General features: G+C 45.0%; 1 protein-coding gene across 1 annotated transcript in view; it reads right to left on the reverse strand.

Moving 5' to 3' along the window:
* Positions 1-9,073: 9,073 nt before the first annotated feature.
* LOC135510100 (tyrosine-protein phosphatase non-receptor type 13-like) overlaps positions 9,074-16,165 on the reverse strand; it is a 96,010-nt gene continuing 88,918 nt past the window's right edge. Inside the window, 5 exon segments of the mRNA XM_064930888.1 lie at positions 9,074-10,684; positions 11,210-11,272; positions 14,276-14,491; positions 14,841-15,018; positions 15,295-15,451. Coding sequence (XP_064786960.1) covers positions 10,514-10,684; positions 11,210-11,272; positions 14,276-14,491; positions 14,841-15,018; positions 15,295-15,451 — 785 coding nt within the window. The 3' untranslated portion in view covers positions 9,074-10,513.

Here is a 16,165-nt window from a genome sequence, read left to right on the forward strand (position 1 = left end):
CTGCTCCAGGGAATTCATATTATTGGTCGTAATGCTGGTAGTTCTGGTGAGTTACCACCGCTCTAATATCCAACAGTTCTTCCCGGCTGTATCTAATGACACAAAACATTTCCTGAGCTAATAATGTAAAAAGTAGTACATAAAGAAACTAAATACTGCAACGTTTCCTAAGAGCTAGTTGCGACGCTGCCATCTCCGTCGGCGCCATCTTGGGAGGTAGTATGGTTATCCCATCTATTTAACTGAGAAGGGACGTCTGAGATCCGTAATAGGACTAGCAGTCTAATTGAACTGAGACTGACAAAGAGTTTACAGTAAAGTTAACCCATCCATTGAGATACTCAGTGCTCTTTAATTAGGACACATCGAAGACCTGGAGGTCAGATGTTGGATTCAGTCTGCTTTTCAATCACACACATACACACATGTGCAATCACACACACACAGATGCACACGCACACATGCGCGCTCGCACACACACACACACACACACACACACACACACACACACACACACACACACACACACACACACACACACACACACACACACACACACACACACACTACTAATGTCTAGACCATCCTTATACCACCCCTGTCATTACACGGATAGATGGTCTCTGTGCATTAGGGTTACTGGAAGAAGACTGACTGATGAGGTGAATAGCCAGATTCATGGAAATATAATTCTTATTCTATGGAGGAATAGGGATTGATGATCATGAATAACCCTATGGGCGGGAAGATATTAGATGAATCAGTGTCTGTGAAGAGACCGTGGTAAGGAGAGGTGCATTGTGGAGAATGAGATGAAATTGAATAGTGAACGAGCGCAATTGATCTTTTCATCGGCTCAATATTAAGAGTGCAGACCTTTCTCTACATTTTCTCATCATTGACTAGTATTCTATTTCAGGGTCAATGCACCACATGTTAACCCAATGAGTGTTTCTACCTCATCAGTGTCCGTCATCATCAGTATCCCTGTCCGCTTCAGATATCAGCCATCTAATTATAATCAAGTAGATACAGAAGAGCCTATCAGTGGGGACGGGAAAGCTAAGTCCTGCCTAGACCCAGCATGGTTTGTGTAGAAGCATTTCAGGAGCATGTAGCAATGCTAGTGGAAATGTATTGCGAGTGGTGTATTTAACCCAGCTAGTGGTGTATTCAGATCCAGTATCTTTAGTGTAGATGTAAAGCATATACTACCTGTATGCCTGTCCCGGGATTATATCCCTAGGAAAACAGCAGTTTTGGTGTGTCATTTCTACTTCAAGTCTCAGGGGAGATGATGTCACAGCATGATGGCCTAGCCAACCCTACACTAGCTACTTCACATCTGCTTCTTAGACCTTTCCTTCCATAGACCCAGGGCTGCATCTCAATAGTCTACAGTGGCGTCCTCTACCGGTTTCATCTCCTTTATCTGCACTGATCTGGAAACATAATATAGGTGGAAGCAATTAAGTGAAGGCCCACTGATGTAATGCTTTCACCTGTCCATTTCTTAGAACGTTGTCTTTTTGAAGAACTTATTCATTTACATCAATCTCACAGGTAGATCTCAAAGACAGCAATTGTCCTTTGCTGGTATAGTAACTCCTGCTTTCACAATACAACAACCACTCAATGAGAAAATACTCTTGCGAAAAACACCAACTGTCAGCCTCAAAACACTCACCAACTGAAAGAAAGAGGAGCATGCACAGAGAGCAGGAGAGAATGGCGCTGTGGTGTATTGCAGCCGTTTCACAGATCAATCAGCTATTGTGTTTTTTTCTCGCTAATGTTAACTTTCTTTGTACATAATGCCATTGTTTCCTATGACTGAAAAGAGCTTCTGGACATCAGAACAGCGATTACTAACCTCGATTTGGATGAAAGAATTCTACTTCATCGAGTTGGCTGCGCAGGTTCCAAACCAGGCTCTAATCCCCGACGCTCGGAAGAGGAAAAGACACCATTATAGAGGCCGACGTGGGGCACCCTGACGAAACTACGGCAGCGAGTAAATAAACTGCCATGACCTTCTGTTCTATTGGCAAATGTATAATCACTGCTGAACAAACTAGACAAGCTCCGTTCGAGATAATTTTACCAACGGGACCTGAAGAACTGTAATATCCTACACTTCATGGAGTCGTGGCTGAACGACTCTAGCTGTTTTTTTCTATGCATCGGAAGGACAGAACGGCAGTGTGTCATAAATTCAAGTGCAGGGGTGTGTGTCTCTTTATTAACAACAGCTGGTGCTCAATCCCTAATATCAAGGAAGTCTCGAGGTTCTGCTCGCCTGAGTTAGAATACCTCATGATAAGCTGTAGACCGTGCCATTTACCAACTAAGTTTACCACCACACATCGATGCTGGCACTAAGAACACGCTCAACGAGCTGTATAGGGCCATAAGCCAATAAAAAAAAATGCTCAGCCAGAGGCAGCACTCATAGGTGATTTTAATGCAGGATATCTGCAACTAGAGGGATAAAAACGTCTTTACTCCAGACACAGAAAAATACAAAGCTCTCCCTCATCCCTCCATTTGGCAAATCTGACCAAAACTCTATCCTCCTGATTACAAGCAAAAACTCACAGGAAGCACCAGTGATGTGCTCAATACTGAGATGCTAGGTGGATGCTAAGCTACTTGATTGTTTCGCTAGCACCGACAGGAACATGTTCCGGGATTCATCCAATGGCATTGAGAAGTTTACCACATCAGTCACCGGCTTTTTTAATAAGTGCATCGACGATGTTGTCCCCACAATGACCGTACGTACATATCCTAACCAGAATCCATGGATTACAGGCAACGTCCGCACTGAGCTAAAGGCTAGAGCTGCCATTGTCAAGGATTGGGACACTACCCCTGATGCTTATAAGAAATCCCACTACTCGTTCCGATGAACCATCAAACAGGCAAAGCATCAATACAGCACCAAGATCAAATCCTACTAAACCGGTCTGATGCTCATCTGATGTGGCAGGGCTTGCAACCTATCACAGATTACAAAGGGAAACCCAGCCACTAGCTGCCTAGGGACACGAGCCTAACAGATGAGCTAAAGGCCTTCTATGCTCTATTCGAGGCAAGCAACACTGAACCATGCGTAAGAGGACGACTGTGTGATCACGCTCTCAGTAGCGATGTGAGTAAGACCCTTAAGCAGGTTAACGTTCACAAGGCCAGATGGTAGCCAGATGCAAATGTCTTCACTGACATTTTCAACCTCTCCCTGACCCAGGCTGTAATACCTACATGTTTCAAACAGACCACCATGGTCCCTGTGCCCAAGAACGCCAATGTAACCTGTCTAAATTACTACTGCCCCGTAGCACTCACATCTGTAGCCATGAAATGCTTAAAAGGCTGGTCATGGCTCACATCAACACCACCATCACCCACTCCAATTTGCATACCGCCCCAACAGATCCACAGATGACGGAATCTCTATTGCACTCCACACAAGCCTTTCCCACTTGGACAAAAGGATCACCTACTTGAAAATGCTGTTCATTGACTACAGCTCAGAGTTTAACGCCATAGTGCCCTTGAAGCTCCTCACTAAGCAAAGGACCAACCCTCTAACTGGATCCTGAACTTCTTGACGGGCTGCCCCCAGGTGGTGAGGGTAGGCATATCACTAAGGAGCTATCATGGTCCAAACACCACAACACAGTCGTGAAGAGGGCACGACAACTCCTCTCGCCCCTCAGGAGGCTGAAAAGATTTGGCATGGTCCCTCAGATCCTCAAAAAGTTCTACAGCTGCACTATCGAGAGCATCTTGACTGGCTGCATCACAGCTTGGTATGGCAACTGCTTGGCATCTGACCACAAGGTGCTACAGAGGGGAGTGCGTACGCCCCAATACATCACAGGGAAGAACTCCCAGCCATCCAGGACCTCTATACCAAGCCCCCAAAATTGTCAAAGACTCCATCCACCCAAACAACCAACTGTTCTCTCTGCTACTGCACGACAAACAGTACCAATGCAACAAGTCTGGAAGCAACAAGACTATGAACAGCTTCTACCCTTACACAGCCATAAGACTTCTAAACAAATGGCTACCCGGACTACCTGCATTGACCCTTTTTTCACTAACTCTCTTGCACTGATTGTATGCACACACACTGGACTCTACCCACATATTCACACATACTTACACTGACACACACACATAGTGACGCCACACACGCTACTGCTACTGCTTATCATCTATCCTGTTACCTAGTCACTTTACCCCTACCTATATGTACAGTACATAGCTATCTCAATTACCTCGTACCCCCGCACATCGACTTCGTAATGGTACTCCCTGTACATAGCCACGTTATTTTCTACTGCCCTATATATAGCCATGGTATTTTTACTCTTTATTTATATTCGTAATTCACTGTGTATTTATTCTTCGGGTCACTATTTCTATTCATTTTTGTTTTATCTTTAACTCTGCATTGTTTGAAATGGACCTGTACGTAAGCATTTCACTGTCAGTCTACACCTGCGAAGCATGTGACAAATAAAATGGTGTTTTATTTACTTCTGGCAGTAACTCAAAACCCCCACATGACCACAGAACATGACAGCTGCTACTCTCCCTTAAGTCAGTCCTAAGACAATTAGAAGTCGACCGACAAGCGGGACTTCTCATCATTTTCCCTTGACTTCTTTGTTCCTTTGAGTCTGTCTGTAAAATAAGTGGTTTTATTCAGTGTTGTCATGAATGGTTGTTCTGTGAGTGTCACTTTGTCACTCCAGAGACGACAAGGGGGTCTACACACACAAGGGATGTGAATAACACACACAAACACACATATGTGCACACACACACACACACACACACACACAGCCACCAACTACTGCTAAGTTGTGGTGGTGACAGTGAGGTATATACTGACTCGTACTGTATGCTCCTGTCACACCCTGACCATAGTTTGCTTTGTATGTTTCTATGTTTTGGTTGGTCAGGGTGTGATCTGAGTGGGCATTCTATGTTGGATGTCTTGTTTGTCTATTTCCATGTCTGGCCAGATATGGTTCTCAATCAGAGGCAGGTGTTAGTCATTGTCTCTGATTGGGAACCATATTTAAGTAGCCTGGGTTTCACTGTGTGTTTGTGGGTGATTGTTCCTGTCTCTGTGTTTTCACCAGATAGGACTGTTTAGGTTTTCACACACTTATTGTTTTGTTAGTTATTTCATGTTGAGTTCCTTTATTAAAGAACATGAATGACCACCATGCTGCATTTTGGTCCGCTTCTCCTTCACCAGAGGAAAACCCTTACAGAATCACCCACCACAACAGGACCAAGCGGCGTGGTAACGGGCAACAGCAAAAGCAGCAGCAGGAGAAGGAACAGAGGCAGCAACAGCAGGAAGAGCAACAGCGAGGTCAGGATCTGGACTACACAACTTGGGAGGAGATAGACAGGTGGGCGGTTGACCCAGGGAGAGTGCCGGAGCCCGCCTGGGATTCGCAGGAGCAGTGTGCAGAAGGTGACGAGAGAATGAGGTTGGCGAAGCAAGCACGGCTGCGCGGAAGGAAGCCCGGGAGTCAGCCCCAAATATTTCTCACAGGGAGTATGGCGACGCCAGGTAGGAGAACTACGCCAACTTCCTGTGGTTACCGGGGGGCTAGAGAGACCGGGCAGGCACCGTGTTATGCCGTGGTGCGCACAGTGTCCCCAGTGCGGGTGCATAGCCCGGTGCGGTATATTCCAGCTCCGCGTATCGGCCAGGCTAGATTGAGCGTCGAGCCAAATGCCATGAAGCCGGCTCTATGCATCTGGTCCCCAGTGCGTCTCCTTGGGCCGGCTTACATGGCACCAGCCTTGCGCACGGTGTCCCCGGTTCGCCTGCATAGCCCAGTGTGGGCTATTCCACCTTGCCGCACTGGCAGAGCGACCGGGAGTATTCAACCAGGTAAGGTTGGGCAGGCTCGGTGCTCAAGAGCTCCAGTGCGCCTGCACGGTCCGGTCTACCCAGTACCACCTCCACGCACCAGCCCTCCGGTGGCAGCTCCCCACACCAGGCTTCCTGTGCGTGTCCTCGGCCCAGTACCACCAGTGCCAGCACCACGCATCAGGCCTACAGTGCGCCTCGCCTCTCCAGCGCTGCCAGAGCCTTCATCCTCCCCTGCGCTGCCGGAGTCTCCCGCCTGTTTAGAGCTGCCAGAGCCTTTCTCCTCTACAGCGCTGCTGGAGTCTCCTGCCTCTTCAGCGCAGCCAGAGCTGCCAGTCTGCATGGAGCAGCCAGAGCTGCCAGTCTGCATGGAGCAGCCAGAGCTGCCAGTCTGCATGGAGCAGCCAGAGCTGCCAGTCTGCAAGGAGCTGCCAGTCTGCAAGGAGCTGCCAGAGCTGCCAGTCTGCAAGGAGCTGCCAGAGCTGCCAGTCTGCAAGAAGCCGCCAGAGCTGCCAGTCTGCAAGAAGCCGCCAGAGCTGCCAGTCTGCAAGAAGCCGCCAGAGCCGCCAGTCTGCATGGAGCAACCAGAGCCGCCGGTCAGCATGGAGCAGCCAGAGCCGCCAGTCAGCATGGAGCAGCCAGAGCCATCAGTCTGCCAGGATCCGCCAGTCAGCCAGACTCTTCCAGATCCGCTAGTCAGCCAGGATCTGCCAGAACCGCCAGTCAGCCAGACTCTTCCAGATCTGCCAGTCAGCCAGGATCTGCCAGAACCGCCAGCCAGCCAGGATCTGCCAGAACCGCCAGCCAGCCAGGATCTGCCAGAGCCTTCCTCCTCTCCTGTGCTGCCGGAGTCTCCCGCCTGTCCGGCGCTGCTGCCGGAGTCTCCCGCCTATCCGGCGCTGCCGGAGTCTGAAGAGCCCCTCTGTCCCGAGCTGCCCCTCTGTCCCGAGATGCCCCTCTGTCCCAAGATGCCCCTCTGTCCCGAGATGCCTCTCTGTCCCGAGATGCCCATCTGTCCCGAGCTGCCCCTCTGGCCCGAGCTGCCCCTCAGTCCAGTGTCATTAAGTAGGGTCGCCGTGGCCAGGAGGCCACGGAAGCGGACAAGGTGGGGGACTAAGACTACGGTGAAGTGGGGGCCACGTCCAGCACCAGAGCCGCCACCGCGGACAGATGCCCACCCAGACCCTCCCGATAGGTTCAGGTTTGCGGCGGAGTCCGCACCGGAGTCACACCCTGACCATAGTTTGCTTTGTATGTTTCTCTGTTTTGGCTGGTCAGGGTGTGATCTGAGTGGGCATTCTATGTTGGATGTCTTGTTTGTCTATTTCTATGTCTGGCCTGATATGGTTCTCAATCAGAGGCAGGTGTTAGTCATTGTCTCTGATTGGGAACCATATTTAGGTAGCCTGGGTTTCACCGTGTGTTTGTGGGTGATTGTTCCTGTCTCTGTGTTTTCACCAGATAGGACTATATATATGGTTCTCAATCAGAGGCAGGTGTTAGTCATTGTCTCTGATTGGGAACCATATTTAGGTAGCCTGGGTTTCACCGTGTGTTTGTGGGTGATTGTTCCTGTCTCTGTGTTTTCACCAGATAGGACTGTTTAGGTTTTCGCACACTTATTGTTTTGTTAGTTATTTCATGTCGAGTTCCTTTATTAAAGAACATGAAATAACCACCACGCTGCATTTTGGTCCGCTTCTCCTTCAACAGAGGAAACCCTTACAGCTCCAAGACGACTGAGCCTCTACCATCACTAACCTTCGGCCCCCATTCAACAACAGGCTGGTGCCGACAACACACCACCGGTGAGACAAAAATACACCCCCCCCTCGACCCTAGGTCTAATTGAAAATCCAGCTGCTTGCCTTCGAACCTCCAGCACCTTCTTTGTGTGTGTGTGTCAATTACAGCTCTCTGGTCACTCAAACTCCAGGATATGTGGAAGATGTGTTCTATCCTCCCTGAGTGTTTATGTCTGTCTGTTCTTCATATCATTCATTTAACTGTCCTTGAGGAGTCCACATTAGTCATGAGAAAATTCAAATTCCCAGTGTCCCGCAGGTGATGAGTCCGAGACCAACCTTCCCATAGAACAGTTAGACGCTCTTTAAAGCCCAACAAGATGTGTGTGGGATGAGTAATGCAGCAGCTCGTGTGTGTCATTAAAAATATATATATATTTATATATATACTTATATTAACAGAAAACATGGTGGTGTGTGTGTGTTGCTATGTGAACTCAACTGAGAGAATGAGGATTTACTGGAAGTCAGTGAGTTCATTTCTACACATTCCCGCGTGGTCTATATATTACTGTTCTCTCACTGAACACACCACAACTAATTACTTTACCACCTCCCCATGTCCTCCACACTCCATCACCTCTGTACGTCCTCTCCTCCACTCCTTCACCACCGTCTGTCCTCTCCTCTCCTCCCCTCCTTCTCTTTCACCTCTGTCTGTCCTCTCCTCCCCTCCTTCTCTCTTCTTCTTACAGCTAAAGCAGTGTTTATCCGCTACCGTGTGTCATGTGGTTAGAAAGGAGAGGGCAGTATTCACAGTGGTGCTTTAGCATGGTGGCTGGTGACGGATAAGGAGGATGTGAGACTTGATCGGGGGGGGGATCATCTAAATTGCATTTCCTAAATTTCTTGCATCCTCTCTCCTTGTCTCCTTCTCAAAACCCGTTGGAGGTCAGAGGTCGCAAGGAATCAAGGCAATGCAATTGAGATCCTCCCAGAGAGGTTCTAGCTCTCACTCAGACACTGCCCAGGGATTACAATATTTCATGATTTATATTTCATTAATTCAGCCAAAACTCCTGCGATCACATTTTATAAAAAAGGAAATAACTATTTATACAAAACTATAAAAGGCTATTAGGATGTATATAACTCTATAAACCTAAAAGTGACTGGACCCTGAACAACCCATGTCAGGCCTATTACACAATAAAGCACAACTATAACAACATCTGAGGTAGAGAGTGAAGGAGGGAGAGATAGGGAATGAGGAAGGGACTTAGTGAAGGAGTGAAGTATGGAGTCCTGACAGTGGGAGAGGGAGACATTGATGCAGGGCTTTCCCCAGTCCCAGGTTTTAAGAAGTGTGTGTGTATGGAAACAACATTGATTCAATTAGTGTGTACCCAGTGGGTTTTCCATGCAGTCACAAAAGCCCGCGTGAGACACATTTATTTATCATGTAGTAAACCCGGAGAGAGAATTTACTCTGTACAAGAGAAGGGCTCCATGTAGTCACAGTTAAGCTTCTCTCTCGTTCTTTCTTTTCCATGTTCTGTCAGTTAGCCCTGACTGTCGACATCTCTCCTTTCTCTCCCTCTTTTCCATGCTCTGTCAGTTTGTAAATAGTCCTTGTCATATACGATACCTATGACCTATCAAATGAAGAAAATCTTGTTTCTAATCCTGATCCTGTCTCTTGCCACGATGTGAAACAAATATGTATTTGAGAACAGCTTTATATGACAGTCAGAGGTAATACATAGTGACCAGACCAAGGTTACACTGTACTGGTAGTGTATGTTACAGTGAGGTATACTATCATGCTACTGAAACTGCAGCTACAATAGTGATGTTCAATAGTGATGTTACTGTACAATGATGAGAAATGCTTTCAGAAATCCAATACGTTTTTTGTGCATTTGACTGCCCATTACATTTCAATACGTCGAAGCACTTGTTCAGTGGTTGTAGACAGACTGCAAAATGAAGATGTTTTCACCACTAATTCACTTACAGTGAATCCAAGCTGTGGGACAACACAACATGAACAGATAACGGTGAAAGTATCGGACAGAGATTCCTTACAGAATCACACAGGGCACGTGTTCTCAGGATCCTGTTCAATCAAACCTTTCAGGTTTCCGAAGGTGAGTCTTTCCAAGGCACTTGATTCTATTCACTTCTGGTTTCAGTCATTGACAAAACTCATACAAGATTTACATGCACTTATTTCACAATATTTAAAACACAATATTTCCTGAACTCTATATATTAGCTACATATTTAAAGATATTCTAATATACATTTTGGTATAATACACCTCAAGCTGTGCATTGCTATGAGCAGTGACATCGTTGATTAGTGACGTGCTGTGGTGCAATTAAATGTTTTAGGTTATAATTGATAACATGCAGAATATACACATTAACTTCAAAATAAAATGTGGAATGATTAAATAGAACAATTTAAATAGTAACACCCTTTAAACGTCACACGACCAAAACACTCCTAACTTAACACAGAAGACAAAGTCACTAAACCCCTAAAGGCTGTCAAATAATTTATCTAACTCAAACCAATACTGCAATCACAGTATCTCTCATTTCAATTAAGTTTTTAATCAGTCACTGCCATCTCAAAACCCCCCACAAAAGAACCAACAGTGAAAATGTCTACCTCCATCAATAAATTCAGAACCCAAATATCAAAAAACATGCAGAAACATACTATAGCCTGGTCGTCCCATCTGTCATGTTTTGGCATGACAGAAAACGAACAGAGGAATTGGCTAAAACGCATACATATACAGTGTTCATAACAAAATCAGCTAACGGGCGGGGGAAAAGAAAACTGGTCAAACAAACTGATTATCTTCATGGGGGCTCTCAGGTTGCCATCGGTTACTGTGTGTGCGAGGGCTCGTATTAAGTTCGCGGGGGCTCTCTGGTTGCCAATGCTGACCATGCAGCTGCAGGATGCAATGTAGAACCTCCAACCATACCTTGTAGCAGAACAGATACTGTTCCTATAACCAGAGACAAGACAGAGATGTTGCTACACACACACCCAAACGCTCATGCACTGTCGCACGCACACAAACACACACACACACACACACACACACACACAGTGCAGTAAAGAGCTCTAACTCTCTGGGTGGCAGCGAACATACATTCTTTCAATCATCCAGACTCATGCCACTCAAACCACAAAGTGCTTTATTTTACAAATGATATATGATTCATGCATAGACGATTGACAGTCAAACATAGATTTTTATAATTGTTACTCTTTCAGGGCTCGGTGGCTGAGTGACAAGACTTTAGCTATGAAGGCTTTGGGAATTCCGCCCCAGGATAGTAGAACCAAAGAACAACCACTCAAACTAGGTTTGTGGAATATTTCCATTTCATATTTGATTATGTAGGAAACAAATAGTGGATAGGATTATGGAAGCTGTAGACTAATAATCAATGGTAGCCTGTTCAATCAAAAGTTTGACCTGTGACTCCTGACACTAACCTCATACAGGTAGGCCTACTGTACTGACCTTAGTCTGAATCATGCCATATCGCTGCAGTCTCATCTCCCTCACAATGTTACTAACGTTGATCTGTGGAGAGAGAAGAACAAGGAGTTAGGTTCTGATAATTACAGTGGGGCAAAAAAGTATTTAGTCAGCCACCAATTGTGCAAGTTCTCCCACTTAAAAAGATGAGAGAGAGGCCTGTAATTTTCATCATAGGTACACTTCACCTATGACAGACAAAATGAGAAAAATCCAGAAAATCACATTGTACGATTTTTAATGAATTTATTTGCAAATTATGGTGGAAAATAAGTATTTGGTCAATAACAAAAGTTTATCTCAATACTTTGTTATATACCCTTTGTTTGCAATGACAGAGGTCAAACGTTTTCTGTAAGTCTTCACAAGGTTTTCACACACTGTTGCTGGTATTTTGGCCCATTCCTCCATGCAGATCTCCTCTAGAGCAGTGATGTTTTGGGGCTGTTGCTGGGCAATGGACCTTCAACTCCCTCCAAAGATTTTCTATGGGGTTGAGATCTGGAGACTGGCTAGGCCACTCCAGGACCTTGAAATGCTTCTTACGAAGCCACTCCTTCGTTGCCCGGGCGGTGTGTTTGGGATCATTGTCATGCTGAAAGACCCAGCCACGTTTCATCTTCAATGCCCTTGCTGATGGAAGGAGGTTTTCACTCAAAATCTCATGATACATGGCCCTATTCATTATTTCCTTTACACGGATCAGTCGTCCTGGTCCTTTTGCAGAAAAACAGCCCCAAAGCATGATGTTTCCACCCCCATGCTTCACATTAGGTATGGTGTTCTTTGGATGCAACTCAGCATTCTTTGTCCTCCAAACACGACGAGTTAAGTTTTTACCAAAAGTTTTTACCAAAAAGTTATATTCTGGTTTCATCTGACGGGCCTGGACATGTACTGGCTTAAGCAGGGGGACACGTCTGGCATTGCAGGATTTGAGTCCCTGGCGGCGTAGTGTGTTACTGTTGGTAGGCTTTGTTACTTTGGTCCCAGCTCTCTGCAGGTCATTCACTAGGTCCCCCTGTGTGGTTCTGGGATTTTTGCTCACCGTTCTTGTGATCATTTTGACCCAACGGGGTGAGATCTTGCGTGGAGTCTCAGATCGAGGGAGATTATAAGTGGTCTTGTATGTCTTCCATTTCCTAATAATTGCTCCCACAGTTGATTTCTTCAAACCAAGCTGCTTACCTATTGCAGATTAGGTAAGCAGATTAGGTAGGTCTTCCCAGCCTGGTGCAGGTCTACAATTTTGTTTCTGGTGTCCTTTGACAGCTCTTTGGTCTTGGCCATAGTGGAGTTTGGAGTGTGACTGTTTGAGGTTGTGGATAGGTGTCTTTTATACTGATAACAAGTTCAAACAGGTGCCATTAATACATGTAACGAGTGGAGGACAGAGGAGCCTCTTAAAGAAGAAGTTACAGGTCTGTGAGAGCCAGACATCTTTCTTGTTTGTAGGTGACCAAATACTTATTTTCCACCATAATTTGCAAATAAATTCATTAAAAATCCTACAATGTGATTTTCTGGATTTTTTTTCTAATTTTGTCTGTCATAGTTGAAGTGTACCTATGATGAAAATTACAGGCCTCTCTCATCTTTTTAAGTGGGAGAACTTGCACAATTGGTGGCTGACTAAATATATACTGTATAAGGACTTTTAAGAACACCAAGTGAAGTGCATAGTTTGTATCCTTATTTGAGTTAAGGAGTGTGTGTAAGCGTGTGCATGCATGTGTTTGTGTCTGGGTGTGCACCAATTATGTATATAAACACTAGATAACTGACCAGAGGCCCTGTTTCGAAAGCCATTGTAAAAAAAGTTTATTAACCTCTGCGGGATCGGTGTCCCCCCTGCAGGACTGTTGGGCTAACGTGCGCTAATGTGATTAGCATGACATTGCAAGTAACAAGAACATTTCCTAGGACATAGAAACGTCTTATATGGGCGGAAAGCTTAAATTCCTGTTTATCTAACTGCACTGTCCAATTTACAGTAGCTATTACAGTGACAAAATACCATGCTTTTGTCTGAGGAGAGTGAACAACAACAAAAAATGTTTATCACGGCAACTGTTTTGATACATTCACCTCTGAAGGTAAATATTATTCTTACATTCAGTAGTCTTGCTCTGATTTGTTATCCTGAGGATCCCAGAAATAAAACATAGCATAGTTTTGTTTGATAAAATCTGTTTTGATATTAAAATGTAGGAACTGGGTTCTACAGTTTGAACCCGTGCTGTGCCCCCCATCTAGATGCGTGAAGGTTAGTGTCTTTTCTGCAAGTGAAGCCAATTATCCATAATTTATAACATTCCTGGAAGTGTGTAAACTTACAAAAATGATATGGTAATAAAAAAATGTATGTTCTCCATAGTTATGTATCAATTGACCAATTCGGCACATTTGGGCAGACTTGATAAAACATTTTGAACAGTAATGCAATGGTTCATTGAATTAGTCTAAAACTGTGCAGATATACTGCTGCCATCTAGTGACTAAAAGCTAAATTGTACCTAGATTCCTAAGCGATATGATGGCCTTTCTAATGCGTTTCGAAGAGGATTTTTCTTTTGAAAACGCATGTTTGTTTCTTTGTATTATATTTTACCAGACCTAATGTGTTATATTCTCCAACATTAATTTCACATTTCCACAAACTTCAAAGTGTTTCCTTTCAAATGGTATCAAGAATATGCATAGCCTTGCTCCAGGTCCTGAGCTACAGGCAGTTAGATTTGGGTACGCTCTTTTAGGAAAAAACATTTTTTTTAAAGGGTCCGATCCTGTGACTACATTTATGTTTGCTAATATATTATATTACAGACATCTTAATGCATACTTTTAACGTCTCCACTACAACAAAGAAATACATTAAATTAAAACATTAAATTGAAATACTGCAGAATTCTATTAATTCCTATGGAGGACTGGCTCCTTCTGAGGAGTACCAATATGATGGCTTCAAAGCCTCTCATTGGCCAATACATAGTATCAGCAATCTAGTGTTTATACATCATTGGTGCACACCTGTGTGTTCAAACTCACCGGGAGATCGTTCTCTATGAGACTCAGGATGACATCGGTGCAGATCAGTACTCCTGTTCGTCCTATCCCAGCACTACAGTGTACAGTGACAGGTCCTTTATGGTGGACTGCTCGGAGGTAGCGGATAAATCTGACCAGCTGCTCTGAACTCCGTGGCACACCGTGGTCAGGCCAACGGATAAACTTCAGGTGACGGACAAAGTGGGTCTCACCAGACTGGAACAGGAGGAGGGAGCAGATGTCAATCAACTGATCAACCAATCAAATTGTAAATTGTAAAATTTTACAAATGTGTTTTTGTCATGAAGTAGACCAGTGCCTAAACCCTCTAAGATACAGCAGAGTTGACAGTGGCTGATGAAAAGTGTAATTGATATGAGAGATAGCGTATCCTTCAAAATGACTTTCGCTGGATTTAGTAGACACAAAAAATAGACACATTATACTCATGCTAATTCATGCTTTACATTTTTTACCCCTTCTTTTTAGTATACTCTCCATCACATCTGTGAGTGGATTGTATTTGAGCTGTCCCCTCCTTCTATCGTCCCTCCTTCCCCCTCACCTCTTTCTCCAACATGCGGATGATCTTGATGTGGAAGTATTCCTTGATCTGCTGGTTCTCCAGGCTGAGCTGGAAGCGCCCTGTGTCTAGGGGACAGCTCACCCTCTCTGGCCAGTAACAGTGACACTTCACCCTGCCTCTCTCCACCTCCTGGGTCATCATGGCTATCACATCAGACCTGGGGAGTGGGGAAGGAGGGTTGTTAACCATGTTGTACTATTCATGCCATAGGACTTTAGTTACAGGTCAGCACTGACACACCAGGGTCGTGTTCATTAGGCACCAAACAGAAGAAAACGGACTGAAACAGGGAGGGACTACATGGGACAATAAGAACTTCTAATTTCCCCCTGCTAAACGTCTTCTGTCGAAACGATGCCCGGCGAAAAAGATTGTGTATACACTAATGTCATGCACTGTATGTGAACTTCACAACACAGTAATCAGCCCAGACCTGTTCTCCCAGACCATCTGCCAGAAGTCGGGCACGGTGGAGGGCAGAGGACCCTGGCAGGAGATATAGATGAACTCCTCACTGCCAACCTCCATACGGATATAACTGGCGTTAATATAGTCCTGGTTATCACCCACTGGAACACGTGTCTTATCGTCTAGAGAGCAGGAGTAGAGAGAATCAAATGCAATCTTATTGGTCACATACACATGGTTAGCAGATGCGATTGTGAGTGTAGTGAAATGCTTGTGCTTCTGCTTCCCGACAGTGCAGCAATATCTAACATGTAATCGAACAATTCCACACCAACTACCCAATACACGACAAATCTAAGAATTGGAATGAGAATATGTACATGTAAATATATGGATGAGCAATGACAGAGAAGGCATAAGCAAGATGCAATAGATGGTTTAAAATACAGTATATACATGTGAGATGAGCAATGCAAGATATGTAAACATTATTAAAGTGGCATTATTAAAGTGATTAGTGATTACTTTAATAATGACAGAGAGGGTGTGAGGACAGACGCTGGAAAACGAGAAGCAAGTACAAGGTGAGACGCCTCCTGAGTGTTCGACCACGGGGCAGGGGTTTCCAGTACCTGATTGACATATGGGTTATGCCCAGGACAATAGGTGCTGGGTCCCCGCTAAAGACATCCTAGACCCGGCCCTCATCGCCGACTTTCCCAGCCGACACCCCTATCTGCACTCACCTGCGCTGTCTAGACTGCCAAATGAATTACTGTTGTTGAATTATGCAAGAGAACATGACAACAACCATGTCAAGAGAAGGATGCCCACAGATTTAAAATCTAAACACTTGACTGTAGATTACACTTATCTGTACATACTTTACACTGTTT

The sequence above is a fragment of the Oncorhynchus masou genome, chromosome 23 (genome assembly GCF_036934945.1).
Source record: "Oncorhynchus masou masou isolate Uvic2021 chromosome 23, UVic_Omas_1.1, whole genome shotgun sequence".
NCBI classification, from domain to species: Eukaryota; Metazoa; Chordata; class Actinopteri; order Salmoniformes; family Salmonidae; genus Oncorhynchus; species Oncorhynchus masou.